General features: G+C 41.3%; 2 protein-coding genes across 2 annotated transcripts; both read right to left on the bottom strand.

Annotated features, from left to right (window-relative positions):
- Window positions 1–5,264: 5,264 nt before the first annotated feature.
- Window positions 5,265–6,766, bottom strand: pou4f1 (POU class 4 homeobox 1). The gene is made up of 2 exons (XM_070906912.1): window positions 6,644–6,766; window positions 5,265–6,242 (listed from the first exon to the last, which is right to left on the bottom strand). Exons 1-2 carry the CDS (start codon window positions 6,764–6,766, stop codon window positions 5,265–5,267), a joined length of 1,101 nt encoding a protein of 366 aa, XP_070763013.1.
- A 1,888-nt stretch (window positions 6,767–8,654) lies between these two features.
- On the bottom strand, window positions 8,655–13,753 carry obi1 (ORC ubiquitin ligase 1). Its single transcript, XM_070910377.1, has 6 exons — window positions 13,673–13,753; window positions 13,321–13,456; window positions 11,808–11,899; window positions 11,198–11,419; window positions 10,581–10,669; window positions 8,655–10,041 (listed from the first exon to the last, which is right to left on the bottom strand). The coding sequence occupies exons 1-6, from the start codon at window positions 13,742–13,744 to the stop codon at window positions 8,655–8,657; spliced, it is 1,998 nt and encodes a 665-aa protein (XP_070766478.1). The 5' UTR covers window positions 13,745–13,753.
- Between the last annotated feature and the right edge of the window lie 13,383 nt (window positions 13,754–27,136).

Raw genomic sequence — 27,136 nt, 5'->3', positions numbered from 1 at the left:
TGGTGAACTTGGACGGTTGAAGTCGTGTAAATGAACAGCTTTATGGAGGGGGTTGATTTCACAACTTTAAGCGGCACACTACAGTTACTACTTGATTTACTTTTTTAATGAAGTACCAAAAAATGTAAATTTGGCATTCTACAGACTACCGCTGTCCAACTAATTTGGATGATATTGTACTCTAATTAAAGCTGCTATCATAGGCTATCTCATTTTATTTGTTTTCAGATTGTGGCACTGTCCAAGCTGCTTTGCAATTGGATTTCAACTTCCTCGATCTCGTGATTAACAGTTATCTAGTCAAAGGAAAATGCACTACAGCAAAGTGAGGCGTTTTAGTGATCTTAATTTTAAAACTAAGAACACAGGATTCAGTGAAATAATGGCACGGAGGTTAATCTTCATTACCTTCGAAGTATTATGTTTAAAAAAAAATCTAAACAAAACGTGTTAATAGTCACGTTTTCAATGCAAGGACATGTGAATTGTTTCATCCTCCATTTCTCCTCTAGACTGAAAACTTGTTGGTGTATTGCAGCTCCAGTTTTTTGTTAACAAAAGCTACAATAAGCAGATGTGTGCTGGCAGACTTTGATCTGTTTGTTATGTGTGTGCTCCATACAAATAGGAATCTAAATTGTGCTTTTATGTAGGTTACCTGCATATCCGGGAAGCATACATACCCATTTTTATCTGTCAGTAGCTACATGACAAGAGGTCAGCCCCTCAAGATCAAATATTTTTCTTACTAAATGACGGATTTATTAGACAAATAAGTTGTTCGTCTGACTCTGAACCCTCTGTGATTGAAATATACCCCTGTGTCAACAGCATCGCCTCTCAAACCGGGTCCCGAGCGATGGAGGGCTGCCACAGCGGATTACTGAGCAAATATAAGTGGGAAATGAGTGCAGATCTGGGGGATCTGCCCATCCACATCCCCGGTTTGACATTTCCGTCCAAAGGCCAACCTTCTCTTCGCATTGTTAGATCAACGGAGCCCTCGATGGGAGCTCTTGTTTTTTTTGTTGTTGTTTTTTTTTTGTTTGTTTTAAGATAGTGCAGGAGTAGAACAATGTCAAAAACAAGGACACGAAAAAGACACCAGCCGATTCACAAAAACACGGAACCAGCGCAGAATGTGTGCGCTCTTCATTTCTTTTTACTTTAGCTTGTACTGTTGTAATTATAATGATCTAATCCATCTTAACCTGGGCGCCTAACAGCTGCGATTAGGGTAGGCCCACTCCCTTCCCCTCAGAGCTATAGTGAAAAGTCGTGCGCTCGTAAATCTGAGCGCCATGCGTTACCATAACGTGCGGTGAAATCATTATTTGGCGACGTGGTGTCACAGACTCTCTCATCTCGTCTGTCAGGAATCCAATTTCCTTTTATTTACATCCACAGTATAGATTAATTACTCCCCTGACTAGTAGCCTGAAGGAATTAAGTTATGAGATCCTTTGGTAGGCTCCGTGATTAATCCATCGCGGCCTGTGAGAGGATACGAGGAGGAAGCAGAGGAGGTGATTAACAGTTACACAATAATAACGATAATTATTATTCACATTAAAACGAATTGTTGTATCGAATATTTATTGTTTTTATGTGATCGATTTAGAATTTAAGGTCGTTTTCAAGAAGGCTCAGACGGGACACCCAAAGCATCATGGGATGGGACACGAGGAGGTGGGGAAGTTGTGAGTAAGGGGGGGGGGGGGGGGGTCACCTAAATGATGTGGACATGAATATAGAGGGAAGTAAAGACGATACCTATACGATCATGATGCCGCGGCCCACTATTGATGCAGCTCTGAGGGTTATGATATCGGTGAAGTTGCTGATGAAATATCCCCCTGATTAATAGAGGACTCTGTCGTAACGGGCTGACATATGGTAGGCGAGGCAGCTGGGGACGGTACCTCAGGCATCCCCTACAGCCATTAACATATTAGAGGCTATTGTGCAGGCAGACAGTCCGACTTCATCCAGAGCCCTTGTGCAGAGAGACAGCACCCCAGAGCTGTTTGATATAGGCTTTCAATAATGCATTACTCTTCAATCCGCCAGCGGAGCTGTTCGTGGTGCTGAAATTATTGCCATGTGGCGCGTGTGGAGCCGCGCGTGGAGTGCGTTCAGTGCCAGCGGTGTTGTGTTACTCTCGGTAGGTTGTGTTAGAAAGGGAAACTTTGAACTCATAGATAGATAGATGGATAGATAGATAGATAGATAGATAGATATCAGGGCTACACACGTGCATACATACAAGTAGGCCTACACGTGCCTGCTACATTAATAGTCACTATGCTGATCAGATGCTGCCTTGGCTGTGTGAATTCGCCCAACACGTCGAAAAGTCCGAATTTATTTGGTATTTGCGATAAACTAAATCAAGAAACCTGCGATTACAACAATGAACCCAAAAAGTGTATCTGCAGTACGTTTTCTCTGCATCAGTTTGTGCTGCAAAATAAGTAAAAACCCAACGAGAGTAAGTTTCTTTGGAGCTAAATTTAAAAAATGTCCTTGTTTTTCACAGTTTCCTTCTAATAATCTATATAATCATTATATTATATTACAATTGTAATTATTTCTTACAGAATTTACAGAATAAAGCGATGTAATTCAGTGTTGAGCGGCAGCACCACCATGACCTACAACTTGCCATGAAGAGAAAAGGCTTTTGACAAACTGACATCAGGATCTAACGACGCTATTCTTATGCGGATCGATGCTCAACATTGAAAAGAACGCGACGGTTGTTGACGATTAACAAAGTGACAAATAAAATAAATAATAGCAATTACAAACATATTTTACTCACGTTGGGGGAATCCTCACTCTTCTGTCCATGCAGCCAAAAGCTCAAGAAAAGCAATAAAGAGCAGCTGTGCTGTTTAACAGCGACTTCCTCCATCCGCCTGCTTCCCCTGAAACCCCCGATAGCTGTCTGAAAATATTGCATTTTATAGCAGCAAATCGCGATTAATATTGCATTACCTGCACTTAACAATTCGTTTTTATAAATGCAGCGGGAAGGGAAGCCCACCAAAAGATAGACTATCTGGAAGCACAGAGTGAAGAGAAATATTTGGAGGAGGGGAGAGGTCACACAGTGGTCATTTCAAATAAATAAATCAACTTTTCTTCTTCTTTTCTTTAATTTCCTCCCCCTCTCTCTCTCTGCCTCTCTGCTGTCAGGAGGAGCCGCTTTAATGTTGCTGTTGAGTTATTCTGACTCTGCTGTGAAACTTCATTAAATGTTGATTGTTGGGTCTGTTTCAACCCAGAAAAAAGGCGGCAACTTTCTCTTAGTTAAGAATCCCAGACAGACAAATCAATGTTTCATTCAACAGCCTGTCCTGTTGTAATTAAACCCAGCTGTGTGCAGATGTTCAAATATATGCAGCAACTAAAAACACAACATAGGCTACCAATTAGCTATTTTAATCACTGATTATAATTGTTGTTATTAAATCAAATTGTTGTGGTGTACCATTTAAAATATTTAACATTCCTTAAATTTGCTCAAACACAGTGAGATTATCATTCTATTAGGTATATTTATTCTTTAAATATATATATTTCCTTTTCTACATTCCTTTTTTACTTGATACAAAAATGTAATAAAGGTAAAAGAACAAGAGGCAGAAAATAAATTGTAATTTTTAAAGTGTTTCGAAGGCCTGCAGTATTTTTTATTCTTCACTTTGAAGTTCTTTGTTTGAAGGCTTCATGCTCCCAAATTATGGGAATGTGCTTCACCATGAATTAGAGAACCTTTGAGGACATCCAAGCATTTTTTCGATTGATGGACGTCTTCTTCTCGATGGTAAAACAAAAAAAAAAAAAAAGAAATGCAAGAGAAAATGGTAAAATTGAGTCATTTTAAAACCATACCAAAACTGACATCGAAATTTAAATAACATCTCAATCGAGTTGTGGCCATAATAACACGTTAAACCAACACATCAAATTGTGCATTAAAACCTCAATAATTATGTTCATTGTGGGCCCAATCACAAACAGAAAAACATCGCTTTCTTTCTTCAATTTATTAGAAGATTGCTGGAACACACCTCCCTGTTGGATTTGGCTTACAGGATGAATAGTACCAATGAAAGTAAGAGGACAACAGAGGAGAGTGGAGAAGTTGTGAGAGAGGGAAGGAGACAGTGGGACATTTTCCATGATGCACATGTCGCCGCAGTTTTGTAAACATACTTGTGCACAAAGTAAAATATTACTTACACAACGTTTCCGTAACAATAAACACGACAAACAACGTGGTGATCTTAATGTGAAAACAGGCATTTAACAGTGACTTACACCATCCACAAAATAAGGGTCTGCCAGGAGACAAGACTGTACGCAGTGATTCTTTTTTCCAATGCATAGTGTTTGCACTGCAAACCGAAACACATGAAAGAAAACCTCGTTTTTTTCCATTGTGATCTCTCCTTGATGAGGCAGACAAAGGCTCTCGTGCTCTCTGGATCTGTTTGAAACTTTTTCTTGTGATGCCAATGGTGTCGATAGACCCTATAATTTATTTCCAAATCACAGGAGCTCACCTCTGATAAGTGACAAAGTGATGTCTGTATATACAAAACCATTTCGACATAACCGATCTAGAAACCTAAAGGGTCTTTTGTGCAAATTCAAAATAAATATATCTATAGATGTGACATCCCATAGAGGCTAAATTACTGCCCGTGAATCAGGATTTCATGCAGGCCTACATTATTTTTTTTCCCTTAGCCATAAAAGTTTGCAACTAAATTTGAGTTTATAGCAGCCTCCAAATAAGAATAACTGAACAGATGAATAAATGAACAGATGCATGGATTATTCTATACCAACACCGACAAAAATCAAACCAAAAACACAGTTCAACAATCAATGAGGTAATTCGTAAATGGCTATACTTCAAATAATAGGCCTATTCGGAGAAAATAACTCGCTATAGTATCAAGCAAATTACCTCTTTCCACATGTTTTAAAAGGCAATGTCGACGTCGCTAAACTTTTCCCTCGGAACAACTGAGCGAAATTTGTGTAATCTGTTATTTGCATACTTCACATTCACCGATAACGTGAAAATAAACAAGATATATGAAGCCTCATAATAAAATGGGTGTCTAAAGCCCATTGTGCACCAACGTGTAAAATCGCTGGAGACAAAAGACTGAAAATGGTGTCTTAGTGTCCCTTGGTCCCCAAATTCAGTCACACAACTTTTTTTTTTTCCGTTTCCTCGCCCATCAGTGAGTTGCGGAAAATTTCAACCTCTTCTGCTTCTGTCTTTGGTTACAAAACCACACTCGCACCACATTTTTTTTCAGGTCCAACTTTTCAGCGATAGCTGCTATTTTCTCGGACGACGGCCGAGGCTGTACGGCGAAGTAAGCCTCCAAAGACCTCTTTTCTGGGGCCGCTATCGAGGTCCTCTTGCGTTTCTTCTCCCCTCCGTTGAAAATGTCAGGTTTGCTCATTTTCTCCCTCTGGGCCCCCTCGGCCTCCTCCAGCCAGGCCTGGAGGATAGGTTTGAGCGCAATCATGTTGTTGTGGGAGAGAGTTAACGACTCGAATCGACAAATTGTACTTTGGCTCAGTGATCCCACGCCGGGGATTTTGAGATTAGCCAGAGCGCCGCCCACGTCCGCCTGGGTCACCCCAAGCTTGATCCTCCGCTGCTTGAAGCGCTCCGCGAAAGCCTCCAGCTCCCTTGGGTCTGTGTCCGAGTCATTGATGGAAGGGAGTCCGGCGTTAGTGAGCCCTGGGCCGCATTGGCTCCCCCCGTGATGGCCCGGTAAGAGCCCGTGGTGGGTGAGAGGCGAGTTCATGCTCATAGCCTGGTGGGAGAGGTGACCCAAGCCGTGCATGTGAGAGTGCGGGTGGGAGGACGTGGAGATGCCACCTCCGCCGCCCCCGCCACCTCCTCCGCCGGTCCCGTCGTGCGCACTGGACATCAGGGCGAGGGACGGCGAGGTGAGGTGGTCCATGATGTCCGGGGGCTCCAGGTTCTGGTGGTGGTGGTGGTGATGGTGATGGTGGTGATGGGCCAGAGGAACAGTGGATGTCGACGAGCATGGCACTGGCACCGTGCTCATCGTGTGGTAGGTGGCGTCGGGCTTGAACGGGTGCGTCTTGCCCTGGGACACGGCGATGTCCACGGCCGCCAAAGCCTCAGCGCGGGCCAGCAGGGTCTCATCCAGGCTCGCAAATATGTTATTCTGCAGCTGCAAGGGCGTAAATTCAAAGAGAGAGGAGGGGAGAGCGGAGGGGTGGGTAAGAAAGGGTAAAAGACACGGGGAAGAAAGGAAGAAAAAAAAACATAAATATATGTTTCTGTCAGTCGGGACTTTTGGCGACACATAACACAGCCGGAGTATTCCTTCACAAGCGACAAGTCATGAAAATTAATACAAAAGCAGTAAAGCCAGGCATCGAGTGAGCATGCTTTCAAAAAGAAGACTCTCCGAGTGATTGCCGTGGAATACATGAAAAAAACATTAAGTGCGCGTCTTGGCTGAATGTGCCTCGGAGCACCCCTTGTTATTACGCACAGACAGCGTTCAGCGCTACATGCAGCCTATGCACGAAAAAGGAGAAAGTCGAAGTTTTTCGGGGGATCATTTACCTGTGGAGTTTGTAGACAGGCTCTCCTTATAGCTTCCGAGCTGGAATGCAGGGTGGTGTACTTGTGCTCGGGTAAAGAGGGATGCATGGCGAAGTGCGGCTGTTTGCTGTTCATGGACATCATCTTGGCGAGCTTCTCCAATTAAAGTGCTCGGGAAGAAGGGGGGGAGACGGCTACAAGAGCTGGAAAATAGTCATAGATACACAGGGATCCTTTGCCTATCCAGTAACGATGCCGTGTAGTTCGCTGTGTAGTGCGCCGAGTGCAGCCTTGAGCCCGGAGATCACAGAGATGCCTGCAGTCTCTCAGACGCACTTATCTGTCTACTGTTTCCCACTGCTGGGGATGAGAGAGGCTCTTACACCTGAGCGCCTCAGATCTCGTCAAGCCCGTGCTCGGCTGCTCTCGCGAGACATAAACTGCCAGAACAGTGAGCAGGCTGACAGATTTAAAAAAAACTGCTCACAGGGCAGGCAGTAACATCTGGAGACTAGACGCCTGCGTTTTTAAGGGCTCGCTCCACGCCATCCAGCCACGGAACCTCGCCGGTCCCAATGCCTTCAGGCCTTATTCTTTACTTGGAGGCCGTAAAACCATTGACTTAGCAGCCACACACTTTAGACTGGTCTTTATCCACCTGGTTTCAGGAAGTTGTTGTTGTTTAATGTAAAAAAAAAAAAAAAAAAAAAGGGGGATAATAGGGGGTGAGTTTCAAAAATGTGAGGAAACATTCAATATCATGATCTGTCTCTTAGTGCCAAAATGAACTACCTACAATGCATAACAGGAAACAACATTATACAGACGAAATATTCCATTTGTTTTATTGACTTTCAGTTGTTCACACCAATGGCAAATATTTACTGGGCTCTGTTCTTGACCCACTGTCCCGTCTCTCATCTTAACCCTTGGCTGTAATGAGACCGCCGCCTTATCATTAAAGCCCATCATCGCCAGATGAGCACTAAACAAATTGATTTAATACACCAGCGTAACCTTGTACACAGTCTTTACCTTAATTAATTAAACCCAATGAATTAACACTTCATTTATTCAAACCACAACGGTTACCCAATTAAAATTTCATGCAGCGATTAGAGGTATGTGAAATATACATGATATCGTTAAATTTGCATAATAAATAAGGCGCTTTCTGCTACAATGGATTTAATGTGCTTGTGTGGTCTCCAATGTGCGTCGTTATAGGCTGCAACATGCTTTTATCGGCATGAATAAGCTATGCTTTTTCGACTTTAAATGGCAGAAAATTAATAATTGTTACGGTTTAATGTAATGCAAATCATCGGGAAAAGTAGCACAAAACAGGAAGGTGATCATGTTAACAAAATATATATATTAATCTGCAATTCCACTAGAAATTACAATATGGAAAACTCACCACAGAATCCTAGGCCAAAATAGCCTATGGTAGCCCATGTACATCCTTAAGACTGGTAGTTATTAGGTGACCTGGGTCACGTGATCAAGGCACTGCAAAAAAGATCACAGAAAATGCAGAAAAACACAAGTTGCATACATTGTTTCTCATTGCATTACTATTTTATTTCCTAACACACTCTTACATTGCAATATTTGATTCAGAATATCATTGTTTTTCATGATAGTCATGTTCAGTATTGCATGCCGTCATAAAAAAGATGACCATGAGGATCATGTTTACTGAAATGACAAACACATACAAACAGGCTGAAAGTATGTTAGAAAAATGTCTCAACACCTAAAGTGATGCACTACAGTGTAACAAACAGCACAGAAGAACACAGACAGATTTTCAGACTGTCAAGATTGGCCTTAAAAGCATTTAACTGCCCCTGAGACCTACAAGTAGACTACACAAAAAGCTCTCTGACAGACCTGTCATATTTTGTCTTAATTTATACAATGCCACAACAGACAAAATAAGTTACACCCGAGCATCTCATCCACAAATTTATTCTGACACTTCAGCGCGTGGTACAGCGAGAACACACAGGTTCAGTTTTTAAAACCTTCACATGAGCTTTGAAAGTTTTGTGGGACTGCTTGTGTTAAAGGGACTGTGAGACTTCCTCTTTGTTGGCTGGCTGATGTTCAGAGCGTGTCTGTCTCTTGTTGTGTTCACAGGTTTACCAGTGCAGCTGAAGGAGGAGAAGGAGGGGTTTACATGATCATGGTCTTGGCTTGCTGGACTGAGGGAGCCAGAGGGACCAGCCTTATTCTCTTCCAATGAATCAAACAGCAAATCAAAAGACAGTTCATCAGTCTGAGAGGGCCCTCCTTGTCCTGCACAGCCAGGGTCAAGGGCTCCGTTCTCCCCATCAGACACCAGGGCAGCGAAACATTCCTCTGCAGAGCTGTTTGGAGCCTGTTTGTCAGTCAGGGCGTCATCCGTGTTGTCACGTGGTGGGTGGTCCTTCTGGTCACACTGTACCGCAGGTTTGCCACCGCGGCTTGACAAGATATCGGGGCGGCTTTGCGGCTCTGGGACGAGAGTGTTGTCCAAGTCTGTGGGAGGGGAGGAACCAATGGAGAGCTGTGATCCCCGGCTACTGGAACTCTCTCCATCCAGCATCATGGAGTCCAACTCTGAGATTTTGTCCAGGTAAGCTGCATCCATGGAGGCCTCGCTGGAAATCTGGAAACCATCAGGCTCATCACCTATAAGATTAGTGGATGTGGCTCCTTTAACTGAGACGTCTTTACTTGGACTTGTGCATGACTGGTCATTAGATTTAGATCTCTGCCAACCACCCCAGACAGACTTTGAGGGGTCCACGTCAGCATCTGAGGGCAAGACTTCGGGGAATTTGTCGAGGCTGCTGAATTGGTTCTCCATACTGCTGCTGCTGCTGCTACTGCTCTTGCCAGGACTAGGAAATTCTTCAAATTCAAGCCTCCTCAGATAAGACACAGGTTTAAATGCAACTTTCTTTTCACGGAGGCCGGGGCTTTTCAGAGTCAGGGACCGGAAAGCAGAGGATGGAGTGGTGGGCAAAAGGTCAGAGGAGGCGCTTTCCAAGTCCTCCTTTTTCTGGTCTTCAGTCACATTCTTATTAAACTCTTTGTGGTCCGCAGATGACATAAACATCAAGCTGTGATTTCTAGGAAATGTTCGACACTCTGCCTCTGGATTGCTGCAGATCGACTCCCTCTCGTTGTCACTCAAGCTTCTCATCATCATGTTGATTTTCTGTTGTTGCGTGAAAGCTTCTGACTCCGCCCTGCCACTCCCACACGCTTCCTGCACTTGAGGATGTCTCTTCCCAGACTTATTGACCCGAGACTCCAGATCTTCAATGTACTGGTCACTGCGCTCCAGAGCCCTCTTCAAGTGGTCCACATCCCGCTCATACTGCTGGATTTTAGCTTCCAGTGCTGCCACTGTGTAGCGACCAAACCTGGGGACAGATCAATTTGGGTCTTTAAAATTGTTCAAAGGATCATTATGACAGAAAAGACAAATAACATTTAGGAGGGTGACAATTTCTTTATTTGTCATGCGCTTGACCAAGCAAATGTACCTGAAGTGTAAAAATAGCTAATTTGAAAATAAAGTTAAATAAAGATATAAATAAAAATTATTCTTAAATCTTATTCCTGGATTATCAATTTTGAAGAGGATCTGTAACTGTTGTTGATTTGACAGATCACAAACAAATCATGCAGGAATTACTAACCTTAGCAGCAAGTCACTGCCTCCAACTTCAGTCATTTTCATTGAAAAAACACTGAATTACCTCATTATTCCCAGTGCCTAAAATGTGCAACTACAACTCTAACAGTTCATTTTGTCTGCAGTTTCCCATGACAGCGACTAGCACATGCCAAATACTTATTATACTTACTATACTTAAACACTACATTTTTTGTCCCTTTGTAAATGAATGCGAAAGAATCAAAAGCATTTCTGCATCATTAACTCAGGAGAGATACTTACTTCTGAGGAGATCTGCTCACCACCTCTGCTTTCAATCTCATATTCTCCTGTACAAGGTCGACATTTTGAGATCGCAATGCCTTATTTGCCTGAGGATACACATTGGCAGTATGTTACACATTATTCCACAGAGGTAGCAAATGAACACAGCATGTATGCTATACAGACAGAAGCATCAAGTAAGCGTATCTTTAATCAGTGGTTCTATTGAAAGACAGTAATTACATGAACAACACTGTGTCATCATGTTTACTCTATTACTTAATATGAAATGATGCATCAGAATGACGACTACAAACCAATCCCATTTATTCTTTATGGGGGTTTCAGTATGTTAGTGTTATAGTTTTTAACACAGCTAACAGATGACTAAATATGAATGTATGCAATTATTTTACCTGAATACAATTAAAAGGAAAAATGATGGACATCATGGAAAACTTTTTTCCTTGAGCAGAACACTAATGTCTTAGCAGCTCCACACACAGTGCTTTGTACATTATCCTGTACTCTGACCTCTCAATAGAGGACACTCAAAAAGTCACATCTCTCCTTAGACTATTAATATACTGTAGTGTTACCATAGTGCAACTTCTCAAATATTATAGGTTGTATACCTCCTTAAGCTTGTCCATGTCCTGCGTTACTTTCTCACAAACATCTGAGGCAGCTCGCAGCTTGTTTGTCCATTCTTCCAGGACATAGGGGTCAACTTTTTTGTCATCTATTTGCACAGTTTTAATGCTGCAGGGATCCAAAGCTGTCTTCAGTTGTGACTCCAGACTTTGATTTTTTGTTTTCAGCTCCTCGTTTTCTCTGATGAGCCCTTCAATTTCCTCCTGTTTGACAGAAAGAGTGAAAATAATAACCACATTACTGTGTCATCGTGAGACTTACAGGCTTACCACAGAGTTGTAAGATAGCGCAACTACTATTAAAACATATTTCTGATGCCGGACACTGTGTTGTTATCAATAATGAATTGGCATGTAAAGTAAATGATCAATTTACACTTTGTCTGATTCAATGTGAATAATACAAACAGTAACAATAAAACTGCTGTGCATCATTCAAGAAAATCTGTATCAGTGGATGGTGGCTGCTGTTGAAACTCCACTGAACTGTGTTGACCCCATATCTTACAATTTGTGGTGATAAACCCCTTGATAAGTCTGCTGGTTATTGCTGAGAAAATGTGTGAAAATAGATGGCGTGATGAACACATACCTCGTATTCCCGTAAGAGCAGTTCTCCTCTGGTTTTTCTGAGACATTTCCTTATGGAAGGGCTATCGCTGTGATCGCTCTCATTTGTGCCTCCTATAACAGAAATGCATGAGTACAGTCACAGATAAACAGACTTGACAACAAAACACACATTAATGTTCCATTATCAGCTTTGATAATGCATGAGTTATATTACTATAGAGCTGCTACCCAAAAACATGTAAAAAAGTTGAGGTGCTGCCTTTTAAACTGAGGGCAATATTATCTCAGACTCACAAGCCCATCGGCAGAGAATTGTGGTAGGTTTTGATGTTGAAAACGTAAGTATGTAAGCCCTGTCCTTGTAGCCCTCACTTGAGTAATTCACGTTATTTCACATTTTGGGAAATATGCTTGTTGTCTGTCCAACCTAGAGTTGGATGAGAGGATTAATATCAACATTCAACCATTTTATTTTATTTTCTAAAAATCTGCCTTCTAACAGCTCCAAATGGTTCTATTTTTTGCAAACAAGATACCAATACATCCAAGAATAACCTAGCGTTTTGTTCAGATAGGAAAGTGTGCAAGGAGAACAGGACTTTGTCACCGGAATTCAGGTTGTACTGACAAACTGCGATCAAAAGGTTTTTTATACTAGCTCTTGGATCGAGTGTTGTTTTTATCCCATTAGATAAACGGATGCATTACAGTAAGTTAAAATTCAGGCTGCACAGAGGCAGGAACTGCAGTAAAGTAAAGTATCCGAAGCTGGCGCCCATTAGCCATGGCTGAGCTACGTGTTCGTATCTCTGTAGATTGCAATGTGATCCAAACAAGGAAGAAAGGAAACCGTGAATTTGTGTGATCAACAATTTCACAAATCATCACTCATCATAAAACACTGCGTGCAAGAACAAAAACTCAATGTAAACAAACGTGCTTTCTAACATCACTTCCATAACTATCTTGCTAACCTCCTCCTGTCTCTGCCATTTTGAATGTCATATTTCTTCATGAACCAACAGCGGTGGGACATAAAAGTTGATTATAACAACAAATTATTTGCAAAAAGTTCCTCTTATAATCAAAGGCACCAATTTGGCAAATGAAACCTTGGTTGAACCTCACTCCACACTGCCAAAGTTTACATGGTCTATCAACTGTTTGGTTTGGTGGAACAAGCAAAGTTTAGCAAGTACACAAGTTAATCTGAAGCTCACTACACTGCAGTGATGCATACCATAATTTCCCAGTGAGCAGGAGGAAATCATCCAAACCGGTCAAATGAGTGAATAGCCCTAATAGCAATTTCACTCATAGTCCATTGACTGAGTATTAACTAAGGATTGATTGGGTCATTGATAACAAAACAAACATTACAACAGCCTAAACTTGACTGCAACTTTAACAACACAATATGATGCCATGAGGACTCAACTGTGCGACGCTGCAGGCGGATGAATCCTCACATTAGCTCTCCTCTCCTGCTTGCTTTGTGTCTGTTTTTCCCTTGTTTGTGTGGCGCTACTCACCGATGATTTCTCTGCAGGGGTTGTCTGCTGTGATGGGGACTCTGCAGGTGGGACACTGGCTAGCTTTCTTCAACCACGTATCCATGCAGGACGAACAGAACACGTGGTGGTTCCCACAAATGACCGGCTGCCTGACCTGCACAGAGAGAAACACGAGCAGATTAGCGGTTAACTTTGGCAACAAGGTGCATTAACGCCAGGAAACACGGGTTGACTTAGTAACGGTGGCTAACGTCAGCTGCTTGTACTTGTTGTTACGTTAAACCGCTAACGTAACAACGTTAAGGTTACTAGGCAGCAGTTTATCCCGTGTAAACACATCATCTTTGTTCAACGGCTGAACGGCGGTTACCTTTCCGAGACATATCTGGCACGAAATCGGCAAAGTCAGAGAAAGAGTGGATGTCTGAAAGTTGAGCGCCATGCTTTGAAGGAATACACAGCGCGCGCGCGCACACACACACCGTTCCCCGGAGGAGATACAAATTTCCCACCAGAACCCGCTTCTCCGCGCGCCCAGTCTGAAAACTACGGAAAACCAAAAAGGCCTAAAAGGCTATACATTCGCAAACGTTTAAAACAGTCACCAAATACATACATTTTACTCTCAACCATATTTAATGGCGGAGGTGTAATGTAACAAAATACTGTACTGAAATTTTGAGGTACTTGCACCAGTTTCATTTAATGCTACTTTATACTTACTCCATTTAACTGACAGCTATAGTTACTTTACAGATTCAGATTAACACAAAATATACAATCAACAAATAACATATGATTTATGATTATAGACATACCTATATAAAGTAGTTAAAATTAGCCCCACCTTTACCAGCTGCAACATTAATGATGTTTACATATTAATGTATCAATAATGATAATTAAATAATATAATATTTTGAAATAGGCCATTCTGCATAATGAGTAGTTTTACTTTTGGTACTTTAAGTAATTTTTTGATGGTAATATTTCTGTACTTTTACTTCATTGAAATTTAGTGAAATTGTGTAGTTACACCTGTGTGTCACACACCAACTCAAACTGGTCACTGTGAAAAAGGTTGAGTGATCATATCGCACAGGCGCTCTCTTACAGGAAGTGCAGAATTAGAAAGAAATACTACCAATCATTGTGTGATTGATACAGGCAAAAAAAAAAACCATTCCATTCCTGTCGTAGGGGCCAAGTTCAGGCCTTATGACGTATGGCCACTTGATGTAACCCCACGCACATCAAAGATGCACAATTAAAAATGTAACCCAGAATTCACAGATTTATTGTTAGTGAACTTTAATGTTTCCAGAGCAAACATCAACTCATGGGTTTGATGGGCAAGGCAGCTGTATTACCCATAACAATGTTTAGAGAAACCTGTCGCCCAGAGGGATGCTGAAACTGGAGTGTGATTTGCACGTTAGCTCAGCTTATACTGGAAAATAAATGTTAAAAATGAAACTGGAAAAGACAATCCTAAAAGAGTTTCCAATGGTTTAATGTGGTAAAAATAAATGAATAAATATTACACTTGCAGATGTACAGCAGCATACAGATGCTTTCTATTTAGGTTAAAATTAGCTGGTAAACAAATATAGCTGTTCTTCGAGTAAATTCCTGCATGTTATTTACACAGTGAAGTTCTGGCAAAACTTAAAGCCGACAGGGACTTACTGAGCAGGTCTCACCTAGAAAACTAGCTTGCTGTAGGGTTAGTGTGCTCCCAATAACAACTAACAAAGTAAATTCTGAACATGTTTAGCTTTGGTTTTTCATATTTATTGTTTTGGTTGTTTTCCGACAATGATAAATCACAGCAAAACCTATAAGGACCAAATCTTTTATTGCAATTTCAAATACGAAAGACGTCGACATCAAAACATACAAATTACTGCAAATTGATCATTCCTTACTTTGATAGCCCCAACAGCACATTCATTCATTTAAAGCCTGTACATAATGAAGATTGCAATATAATGTTTTACAAGCCTTCATCTCAGGTAAATGATCTAATTTATAATGATACTGAGTGATCTAATATTAGCATAATTTCTACTACAAATATTTCAAATTACATCCACCACAGTTTAACTCAGGAGCCATTACTCATATCTAAACCAACATGTCCTGCACTTCATTGTGTCTCAAACCAGGACATCTTCTCAGGATCTAATATGATTAGAATTGACTGACTGCAGAAGAAGCTTGTACACGGATCCCATGTTTAAAAACATCACCAGTACTTGTTTGGTTGTTTTCAACAGAATATTGAATGGATCACAGGCCACCACTTGTTCTCACTCATTTTTTCATAGCATCATTGGTTTTATGAGAATGTTTGGAGTAAAAGCACACGATTAAAATGTTAGTTAAATTATTTTAGCTAAATGTAGTATCAATTTGCATGAGTTTATTTGATGTTACCTTTTTATCATCACTGTATAATGATAATTTATTCAAATATATACAGACTTTTGAAACAGCAGGTATATACAAACAAGGAAATATTCAAATATTTTTAGTAACCATTTCTGATTGAACTAAAAAAACTGTGTGGATGTTTTTGCAGCTTTCATTCAAGCCCATATTCGTCTCAGTATCAGAAATGACTTCAAAGAGCACCTGACATGCAAGATGCTGTCAAGGAGACTTTCCAGTGTGCCATAGTAAACCTCCAAATTGTAACTGAAGTGGTTCATGAATTTGTTACTGGGAAGCTCACTCTGGAATAACCAATAACAGACTGAAATGAAAGAAATACCCATTTTCCAACAGGTCCCATTGTCCCTGTAAGATTGCATTGCTTTGCAACAGGCCAGTCATTAATTGGTGACAGTCAATTAATCACAGCTGGTACAGACGGCTGCATCTATTGATCTTGTCCGAGCACTTATTTTTCATCCCTAAATGACACCGATTGCCAGATTTGACCAGCATGTGTAATGGACAGTGAAGAACCAATGACCCGAGTGTCAGTCTCACCACGGGTCGGGATCTGGATCCCCTCCCCCATCGCTGGCAAATAGCATCTTTACCATTTAGCTTGGAAAGGTTTAGACTGCCCTAAGAGCACAGCAGCGAAACAGTGCGCTCTGGTGCTCAGATGACCTTTTCTGTTTAAGGCTTAATCTCTGACAAATGCTTGCTTTAATTAGCCTGATACCCCCTGCTTAGACTGCCACCTCACCCAGCTCCTCTCCCTCTCTCTCTCTCTCCCCATCTTACCCAGTGTGCCTTTTGGAAATCCTCACACTTCAATGTGACATAGATAGGAATGACATGACAGTCAGGTAGCCAGAGGTGGAGCAAAATGTGGGAAATCTGTTTGAAGTATTGCTTTCAAGGGAACGATAAGTACAATATACTGTATGTAAATATAAGAGAAGAAAAAAACATCATCAGCTTTTTAGCATCATGCCTAACAAGTTCCTACACTAGTGGTATATTACTCATAAAGGCAACAACAGCCCGGTTTAGAGAAGGTAATGTTTGAAACGCACAATGTAAAATATTTAGAAATGATCACCTATGTTAATGCATAAATAATGAATATTCAATAGTGTATTTGAAATGTGACAAAAGAGAACAAAACACAGAGAAAGAGGTAATGTTGGGGAGAGAGTATAAGAGCAAAAAGATTAGCCAGTGCACATTAGGAGGTTTAAGATAACATGCAACGGCAACCTGCAGACCTCATCTATTGATTAGCCACTATCGGAGACAGTAGAGTGTGTGTGTGTGTGTGTGTGTGTGTGTGCAAATTCAAGAGAATGGCAGAATGTATATGCTTCAAACAGCTGCATGAACTCGAGTACCCTTAAGTAATTTTATTATAACAGGAGAAATTATGTGACACTTGAAAACAAATAATTAAATATATAATGAAAATTCCATAAGGTGCTGATAAAAAAAAATCTTCTGAAGTTTGAACGTCAAGAAGTAAATTGGGCAAATGTTGCTGATCACTTTCCAACACAGCTGAAATTAAATCCTCTCATCCCCTCTCAAAGCCTCAGCTTCATCCAGAGACTGCAGCGGATCATGCATCCCTCCCACTGCAGCAGCAAACACAAGTAAAATAGATGCACGACTACAAATCCTTGTTTTATTGGAAAGGGGCCTAATTATTAGGATGTAAGTCAGGCTGTGACTGGAGGGCCGTCTCCTTGATGCGGGCCTGGTTTATATTTATCCCCCCCTCTGCAGCTACAGCAGCAGCAGTGCCACCATCACTACCAGCAGTGTGTGGTGCTTTTATTACATCGCCCACAGGCAGGTTCAGCCCTGTCACAGTCACACACACACACACACACACACACACACACACATTCACACAGCCTGCAGGACCGGCAGCCAGTTGAGTCCCCTCCACAGCAGAGTTACCCCACATCCCCATGCAGCCCCACATGGACCCTTGGGACAGTGGAGGGAGGGAACGGGTATTATGGTAATACTATAGCCTGCTGCTCCCTTCCCCTCTCCTGCAGCACAGCTGGGAAGGACCATCATTACAAGTATTGTAGCAATCTGTTTAAGGGGGACACATTGGAGAGGTTGGGTGACAGAGAGAGGATGAGTGCTGCATACATAGATCACATAAAATATGATTAAAATGTGTGTGAGGGGACCAGGAATAAAATGCAAAACTTGTTATGAACACCTTATATCAAGTCCACTGTCAAAATGGCCAGCTGTAAATCTCTATTTTCCCCTCTTTACTTTTTTATTTTATTAAAGGTTTCTTGTGTTGAGCTGGTCATATCTCAAGACAGTGGGCCTGTGGCACATAAGGAATAAATAGGACATAAAGTACTTGAATCTCTAATGCCTCATATAGTTTTACCAATCTATATTGTAGTGTGTCACGAGCTGGAAATCCATTAGAAAGTGACCGAAATCAAATAGGCTTGCAATGGTGCAACTGCACGGCTCTTATGGTCAAATTACCTTGATTTCATGCAAAAATTCTCCAACCAATTATTTTAAACATAAATGAAATCCAGAAGATATATCTATGGAGACTTTATGGTAATTGATAAAAAAAAAAGAAAAAAGCTGTAATGTTCAGAGAGAAACTCCCACAACACATGTCTCAATGCTGCCTTGAATACCCATCTTGCAATAGATTAATGATTATATATCAAGGAAGTCTGATCAGAATAAACAGCCTACTCCATTATTCTGGTAGCAGATTAGCCCTCTGACATGAGCAGTCAATCACTCACTGTCGGATTAGGCTGCTCAAAGCCATTCATCTACTTGTCTTGTTTTGGAGCAAAAGAGCAGGCTGTGATTCAGAGCCTTCCTCAGACTCCATCATCCTCACAGTATTTTTAGGAAACAGAGATATCCATTACATCCTTTTTTCCCCTCCCTCTGCCCTCCTTCTCATTCTATTTCCAGCTCAGATTTGAACAGAAAGTTCGATTGATAAAGCACAGAATCTATAACGGCATGCACAGAGGTGAAGGGTTATTGAATATTCCGAAGATGAACTATTAAAAATGCATATTATCTCATTATTTCCGCTGCCAAATAAGTGGAAACTATATATGCCACAAGACAGAAACGTCTCCCGTCTTTTTATTCTTTTCCTGACCTGACAGAGAGCACGTGAAGAGGAGAGAGGAGAGAGAAAACGGCTTCAGTGCACTAATGTCCCTGAAACCTGAAACCTTATTGGATCTGAAGGGCATTATAAGACGGGCATCCTCCACACGCTCTGTTTAAAGGTGAAGATTAAAGCTGAGTGTATTAGCAGCAGTGTGTATAACATCATGTTGGTGAAAACACAATGATGTTTAATAGTTGTATTGTGCTTTTTTGTAAAAACAACTACTAAAAGAGGGCTGGTGAAATAATATCCAACAAAGACATTTGTCAGCACTCCCCCTCCTCCCCCACAACTCCTCACCCTTACCACACACACACACACACACCAGGAGGCCTTATTAATTATTTGTAGCCACTTGACTTCATATTGTGCTGCCAGTGGCTTGGTCAAAGATTATAATTACCACTTCCCTGTTTGTATCATTTTCCATCTCCTGTGCTTTTAGTGCAGTATTACTTCTCTTGTCCCTCTCTCTCTCCCTCTCCTCCTCCCTCTCTCCCGTATACACAAGACCAAAAGTGCAGGCACATCATTTATTGATAAGACAAAAAGAATGTAATGAAATTATCAATGTTCTTGAATTAATTATGAACATGATTAAGAAAGCTAAAATCTCAGGAGCCGGTCTCTCATTACCCATTCACTCTTAGGGATTGCTTTCATTCAGGGAAGGAGAGGCGAAAAAGCCTTCCAGCAGAGCCCACTCCGGCTCAGCCCTTCTCCCTGTGTGCCTGTCCCCTTGTCTCTGCTGCTGCCGGGGCTGATTGACCAGCCCTTCCGACACACCGGCTGCCAGCTCGCCCCGGACAGGCTCTCTTGCACCCATGCTTGTTACTGTGATGTAGCCACAGCTAGCTGCGTCGTGGCCTCTGACGTTTGCAGGGAAAAGAGAGGATGTGCTCAACCTTCCTGTTCTACACCTGCACTCAAGCTCTGGGGTCTTGACCCTCCTAAAAAAAAGACACACTCGAGGTAAGTGAAACTTGTCAGACTTCTAATTAGGTTTAACCTGCTTGTCTGTTTCTTTCAGTCAGAAAACTTTAATCTTTTTGCCACTTTTACCTGCAAGAAAAATCTTCTCCACTTTTAATTCACTACATAGAAATATTATTTTTAATCACAGAGTCAACTCTTTTTTTAATCTTTATTAGTTTGAAAATAATAATAACCAGTTAGAGTTGTAGTAATATCAGTATGATCAGTATAATCAGTTTCTGATTCTGATTCTGATTCTGATTCTGATGACATATGCTGCATATTATATATTATTGCTTGATGAGAAAAAGTATACTGTCAATAATCTGGTTAGAATTAAAGAGAGTGTCCTTTTCTGATACAATCCATTTCTTTGATTATATGTAATTTAGTTTTCCCACTGGTGATGATAAACTGAATCTCTATAAATTTACTATTTCTGTTGTGGAATTTATGGCAGATATTATTTTTAGATTCATCCCACCTGTATCACGCAAGCCTGAGTCTCTTCTTTTTTAGATTTGTCTGAATAATTTTGGAGTGATGATGAACAAAAATGCATGTCAGCCATTCACCCAAAATGTAAACGAGTAATTTGACATTTACATATAATACATACCTTTAAATAAAATGAAAGATAACGTGCATCTGCAATGATACATGTTCATACCTTGAGATGTTTGTGATTTTGCTTGATCTGAATCTGTGCTGAAAGTGTCCCCTCTGAACAATATGTATAACGCCCATTTTGTAGCATGTCACTTTTCATGTCATTTTTATATGAGAGTAGCAACGCACGTTAAACTAATTTCAGTGACTATTTATCCATTTATATTCAGTGGGAGCAAGAGAAATGCTCTGCAAGAGCTACATATCTTTGGTTCAGTCTATCTTTCTTCTGCTCAGTCACATGGGACAATATATGGGGCAATACTCCCCAAAGTATTGGGAGTTTCAAACAAAGTCTCAAACCCACTGTCTCTTTCCTATTCACACCATCTCTCTTTATAACTGACTTTCTAGCTTTCTCTACACGTACACACTCTCAAACACAAGCCTGCGTGCACACACACATGCTTAATCATACTGTAGATACAGAAAATACAAAACCTATGCATTGTTTCACTCCCCAGTGCAAACAGAACGTACACACACCTGCACATGCACATACTGTATATTCACACTAACATGTACGCTGTTTTTTTAAGCTTCATGTTGTTATTAAGATACAGAAGTAAATGTTTAAATGATGAACAACGTATGATGTGGTACAAAACAACACAAAGTCTGACCTATTACCTTTATTGGAAATGGGTTTTGGCAGCTTTGTGTGAAATTCAAAGCAGTGTGGTGCAAAGAGTAATACACAGCGCAATTCCTCCCTCTTGAAAATGATTTCATGATTTCTGCTGCAGTATCAAAAGAGGGGAAGATTCACTAGAAGACAGAGAAAACAAGAGGGAAAGGGGGAGAGATATCAGGGGTTAATGGCAATCCTCCTGTCCTAGGGATTGATCCAAGTATTGGATCGCACATAAAGCTGCAGTTACTGGATATTACCCTGCCGCTATCGGCCTGCAGTGATGGCCTGGATAAGAAGTGCTTACCAAAGAGGATGCTCCTCCAGGGCAGATACGGTTTCCCAGCCCTCTGGGAACAACAACCACATGCCTGCTGCTTGCTCAGGAACTTTCTACCTCATCGAGTAAATCCAGGGGCCTTATCAAGTTACTGGCCTACTGAACTGCTCAAAAAGAATGTTTAAACCTCCTCAGATTTTGAGCTGCGTCGGGGCCGGGCAGTCATTAAATGGCACCTGCTCTTCAAAGATAAGCGTGTTGATTATTTGGTTTGTTTGGCTTGTGTTTTATGTCGGATGGAGTGGGGTTATCGCAGATTCACTTCTGAGCAGAATGCAGTTTCATAGATTTTTGCTGCATTAGATTGTTGCTGAGTTATTCTTAACAGAATCATAAAGTTTACTCTTTGCTTTGTGCAGACTTCACTGTACTTGTCTTGACTAATTATTGTAATTTGCTTAAAACCCTTTGAACAGGAAACTGTCCTCAAACCAGTCCTGCATGTATTTCCTCTTGTGGTTTTACTTCAAATCTGTATAGGGGTTAGCTGATTCCAGATCTGTGCCAGGGTGGGCAGCTCTACCCATGAGCATCTGCTGTATGTCTCTCTGTGGTATTACCCATGAAGCACCTGGCTCATGCCACACGCCAGCAACCACAGCCCAGATGGCAGCTAAACAGGCTAATTATTTCAACACAAAACTCTGATGTCCCACACCAGCACTGTGGGGCCACTTTGGCATTCTGCATGTCTCTCTCTAGCTCTGCCTGAAGAGGATGTCTGCCACGGAGCTATAAAGATGTCAAGTGGGTAATCATCGTCATAGACAGGCCCCGGTACAGTGCTTGGCGTCCAGATGTAAAGATGGTCATATATGGTGTCCTTTAGAGGAACAAAGGCATTTGGCAGAGTAGGGCGGTGCATTGTTTTTGCCCTTGGTGCTCATTGATGCAGATGCATGCTCATTATATTCCAGAGTTGACAATAACATAAGTTTGCATCCTCTCATGAGTATACCCACCACTAAAATGCTGATTCAGAGTGAAGATTTCATACCTGTGTAAGCAACTGTAACTGTTTCTTCCTACAACATGTGAACAAAATATGAAAAGTACCAGCAAGTATAGCACTTTGATGAACTGGCTGGCCTCCTCGTGTGTGTTTTTAGACACTGACTGTTGGTGAAAGGTACTTGACTGCTTTTGTGGAAAGGGGCTCAGTTACTGTAGATTCCTCATTCATTCATTCATTCATTCATTCAGTCATGGGTCGCCTGTTTGTCCCCTGGTGGCCATACAGCGGTATTGTGATGTCTCTAGATGACACACTAAACCAGGATCATTCACCTCCTCTGTAACACTGCTGCTGGATTCCTACATTGTCCTTGTTTTAATTTCAGCAGCACACTCAGCTTGTACAGTAAACCTTGTATGTGGATGTCAGACAAGCTCAGCATTGTTGAATCAGTCTCTAAGAATGTCAGCTGGCTGTTGTGAGCTCTTAACTACTCCAGCAATGCTGCACTGCAGCCTTTAACCAAATTATCCCTGGTGGTCCAGTAACCGAACACTATCAACATCTTTATCTGACATCAGAGGTTGCAGTTTCTCTGTACATCTTCTCTGAGGTTGATGAAGTGTTGCCATTAGGGCCCATCTCCTGCATCCACAGTCCATCAGAGGGAGAATTGGTTGTGCTTGATATAGCCGACACTTGGAACAAGGTGCAGGCCCCACAGCGATAACCTACTGACTCCGGCATTAAAGACTCCACCAATGGGAGGACGGCCTACATCTTGATCTATTGCTTCTTGTCAGAGAGGAGTATTGCTGGCTTTAGTCTGTGTAGTTTGTGTTTTTGTAGCTCTGTGTGCAGCCATGAAGAATATACCTCCATGGATTGACATGGAAAATTAGGAGAGACACACACACACACAACTTGTGACATTCATTTCCTTCCTTCCTAAATCTGATGATTAAGTCAAATTTTGTGGTTAATTGAAAACAGGATATTTCCCTGTAAAACCACTCAATATTGTCCAGTATCCTTTCTAGAACACAATAGTTTTAATGAATCTACACTTTTAAGGACAAGTCTCTAACTAAATTTTGGAATAAAATGCAAGACATATTTATGAAAACATATCTAAAAATGTGTACTTTTAAAACTAATGTGAGGTAGACATTCATTGCTTGTCAGAACAAGTAAAGAGTAAGCACTGATATGGAGAAAAATACAGCCATTTAAACATAGAGTAACCTCAGAGCTATTGTGTGTTTGTAGACTCAAACTCAGAGACAAATTAGCTGAAATAAAGCAATAAAGACTCTAATTTGTCCCAGTACAGTTCTGCCCCCTCCTCTCACCCTCCTCCTCCTCTTTCCCTCTCCCTGAAGTGTGTCCCATCTGCTTTGGGGACCTCTCCCCAGCGTGCAGGAGCAGGATAAGCACACCATTTCCCTGTCAATACTTTGCTATTAGCCTGTGCAGATCCATATATCACTGAGCTGTAGGCTATGAGCTGGTGTAGGGTGTTCTTCTTATCTGAATGGCCGTGGCCGGGGTCCTCCTCTCTGCCCTGCACTTTAATTTATCCAACCAGTAGGTTAATGAGAGATGGAGCCTGCCCCTTTACTCTTACCCTGAGGGGGTGAAAACGTGTGCATGTGGAGTGTTGGAGTGGAGTCAGAAGGAGGCTACAGGATGTGTCCTAAAATGCCACAGAAATGACTCCATAAAGAGTTATCAACAGTAAATATAGATGATGAAGAAACTAATGGGTATAACTATCTGTATGTGGAACTATAAAATAGTGATAATGAAAATGCTGAAAAGCTTGTTTGAGTAATTGCTGAAATTGGTCAAACTGGTTCACTATTTAAAGGAATAGTTTGACATTTTGGAAAATAAGCTTATTCATTTCCTTGCCAAGTGTCACCCCTTTCAGATGAATTTGAAGCTAAAACCAGGAGACGATTAGCTTATAGCAAAAGACTGGAGACGGTGGCAGCTAGCCTGGTTCTGTCCAAGAGTAACAAAGTCCACCCACCAGCACCTCTAAAGCTCCCTAATTAACACATTACACCTCGTTTGTTTGATACATACAAAAATGTACAAAAAAGTGTAAAAAAAACGATCAGTGCTAAGCTATCTGTCTCCTATCGATCTTCTCGTCTATCTCTCAGCAAGAAAGCGAATACGCTTATTTCCCAAAATGTCTATTTTCCTATGTCCTGTTCCTTTGAAACACTGTAGCTTTAAATAAAGTAGAATAGGCTGAGCTTCAGACTCTGTTGGTGTCGTGCAATCAAACAAACACAATTGGCAGTTTTTACTGGTGGGAAGCCAGTGAGAGATCATGTCCTTTTAGCTACATTAAAGACTCCTGCTGGTTGATTGAGGCACCTGCATGGAGGGGATTGAATCTGGGGGTATAGCTAAACCTCCCAGTAAATTTGCTGGCAGGTAAAAATGAGGAGTAGGAGGCACACATCTATTTACACCCTCCAGCTGTGACAAGGATCACAGTACAGGGGCGTTGGACATTTCAAATTAAGAGAAAAAGGAGGAAACCCAGTTAAGTTAAGTTGGTTTTAAAAGCAGTTATTGGGACTGGCAGGACTATAATATACAGAGCTGTGGTGACATAAAGGTTGTCTATGTGATGGCGATCCCTTCACCGTGGCAGCTTACACCTCCACTGTATGTTGTGTTTCTTCATACTCGTGGACAAAATGCGACATGAGTATAATAAATGATGATAAAAGACCTAAAAAGAGATGTGTTGCTTTTGAACACGTCCCTAGATCAGTGAGTTACATTGCCTGTTACATCAGTGAGTTTATGACCTGCAGATATTTGGCCTCAATCCAAGAAGAAACTGTCTAATGAGCAAGCTGTGTCAGTGTCTCTAGCAGCATCCTCTCAGCAGTCTGCCTGTACAGTTTGCAATGTGTGTGTGTATGTGTGTTTGAAAGCATCAGAAATTCTCTACGTTGAAGGCATTTAGCTGTGGGATAGAGAGGGAACTCAGGAACTCACGCACAAGCACAACAGGGGAAGACAAACCACTGCCAGATAAATGTCCTACTTAGCTATTAGACTGAAGTACATTTCAACAAAGAGTCAGACCTCCCCTCCCCCTGCTTGCCTTTTACACACATACACACACTCACACCTTCCATGAAAATATCTAGCATATGGTTATATGCTTCTAGCTTGTATCCCAGGGCCAGTTTCCCAGCTGGTTCCCTGAGAGAACAGAGAGAATGGGGAGAGAAACAGAAGAGCAGAAAGGAGACAGGGAGAGCAAAACGAAAAGGAGGTGCATAGAAAGAGAGTGAGAAAAGGAGGGGAAGAACAGGAGATAGACAAGGGTAAAAAGAGAAAGAGAGGAGGAGATGAAGGAGGTGGTCATGTGCCTCACATCCCTCCTCGGCCTATGGCAGATGTATTATAGGTTCGGACTGTTAAGTACCTGATAATTAGTTTGCCTGTGAGGCATCAGTCATTATGGTTCTGTAGCGACTAACAAGGCCCTATCGGGGACGACAGCTTTTCTCTGTGATTTACACCAGCTCTTACAATGACGCTACCCCCACCCCCCCAGCAGAATATACTGCAGAAATAAGAACATCTCTGACTGAGAGCCATTGGCAGCTATTTTTCCTGAAAGTGAACCACATAGTTGTTCTTGAAGGTTCACTACTGAACTTGGAAATAGTAGTTTAACCCCAAAAAATGGTTATGAAACGTGGCTGAAAGCTCAGGAAATGTTCTAATAAGTAGCTCTTGGGCAAATTTGTATTTTGGCAAACTCCATCATATAAGTTTTGAAGACCTGGATGCACTGCATGATTTCCAGTCAACAGCTGGCATTGTTCTTGTCTCAACTGGTCATATGAATACATTCTCTCTAGTCTTTGTATTGATCAGTGCAGGTACTCCTGGACGTTATCGTTCTCTCAAGGACATCTCAGTCACAGCTTGTACAGACACTGTTTTGTACTGACCTTGAGTCTGTCTATTGAGTGACACACAGAGAGATACTAATAATGATGTCATGATCATATACATATTATGAAAGTATAATCATAGAAATGTATGGAAGCAGTTCAATACAGAAGGGAAATCATTTTATATCCAGCAGAATCATTATCTTCTGTATGCAACATGGTGTCTTTAATTTTTTACCTGTTCAACATCAAAGACCTGAGACAATTGAAGGAGAGAATTCCATTGTAATGAGAAAACATATTAGTCTTTAGATCCAGTAAACATAATTACAAACCCTCATCTCACCGTTGACACTTAAAGTGTTATCATGTGCATGAGGTCTGTTTTTTGCAGGTAGTAATTGCTGGGTTGCATATTTTTAGGAGCTTTGGTGCAGAAAAAGCCAACTCAGATGGATATGATTAAGACGATGATTTATTTTATTTTTGTGCTGAAACAATGTGCTTTTTGTGATAACTGTTGCAGATACGATTTAGGGACGGTACAGTGGAATATTTAAAAGGGTCACATAGACACAAAGAATGAGAATATCAAAGATTGTTTCTGATGAAACTACATCTTCTATTGATCTACCTCTGCAGAGAACGAGACGTTATAAAAAGATGCCTACTGAACACCATAGTGGGACAAACA

The sequence above is a fragment of the Enoplosus armatus genome, chromosome 1 (assembly GCF_043641665.1).
Source record: "Enoplosus armatus isolate fEnoArm2 chromosome 1, fEnoArm2.hap1, whole genome shotgun sequence".
NCBI classification, from domain to species: domain Eukaryota; kingdom Metazoa; phylum Chordata; class Actinopteri; order Centrarchiformes; family Enoplosidae; genus Enoplosus; species Enoplosus armatus.
Note: the sequence above shows the minus strand (reverse complement) of the source record. Positions and strands in the feature narration are given on the sequence as shown.

What these genes read in the sequence shown, in the direction of transcription:
- pou4f1 (XM_070906912.1), bottom strand. Translation starts at nt 6,766, where the DNA reads ATGATGTCCATGAACAGCAAACAGCCGCACTTCGCCATGCATCCCTCT. An exon ending in CCTGTCTACAAACTCCACAG is followed by an intron (nt 6,243 to 6,643) that starts GTAAATGATCCC and finishes ACGCCCTTGCAG; the next exon opens with CTGCAGAATAACATATTTGC.
- obi1 (XM_070910377.1), bottom strand. Translation starts at nt 13,744, where the DNA reads ATGGCGCTCAACTTTCAGACATCCACTCTTTCTCTGACTTTGCCGATT. An exon ending in ACATGGACAAGCTTAAGGAG is followed by an intron (nt 10,670 to 11,197) that starts GTATACAACCTA and finishes GTGTATCCTCAG; the next exon opens with GCAAATAAGGCATTGCGATC. An exon ending in GTGAGCAGATCTCCTCAGAA is followed by an intron (nt 10,042 to 10,580) that starts GTAAGTATCTCT and finishes ATCTGTCCCCAG; the next exon opens with GTTTGGTCGCTACACAGTGG.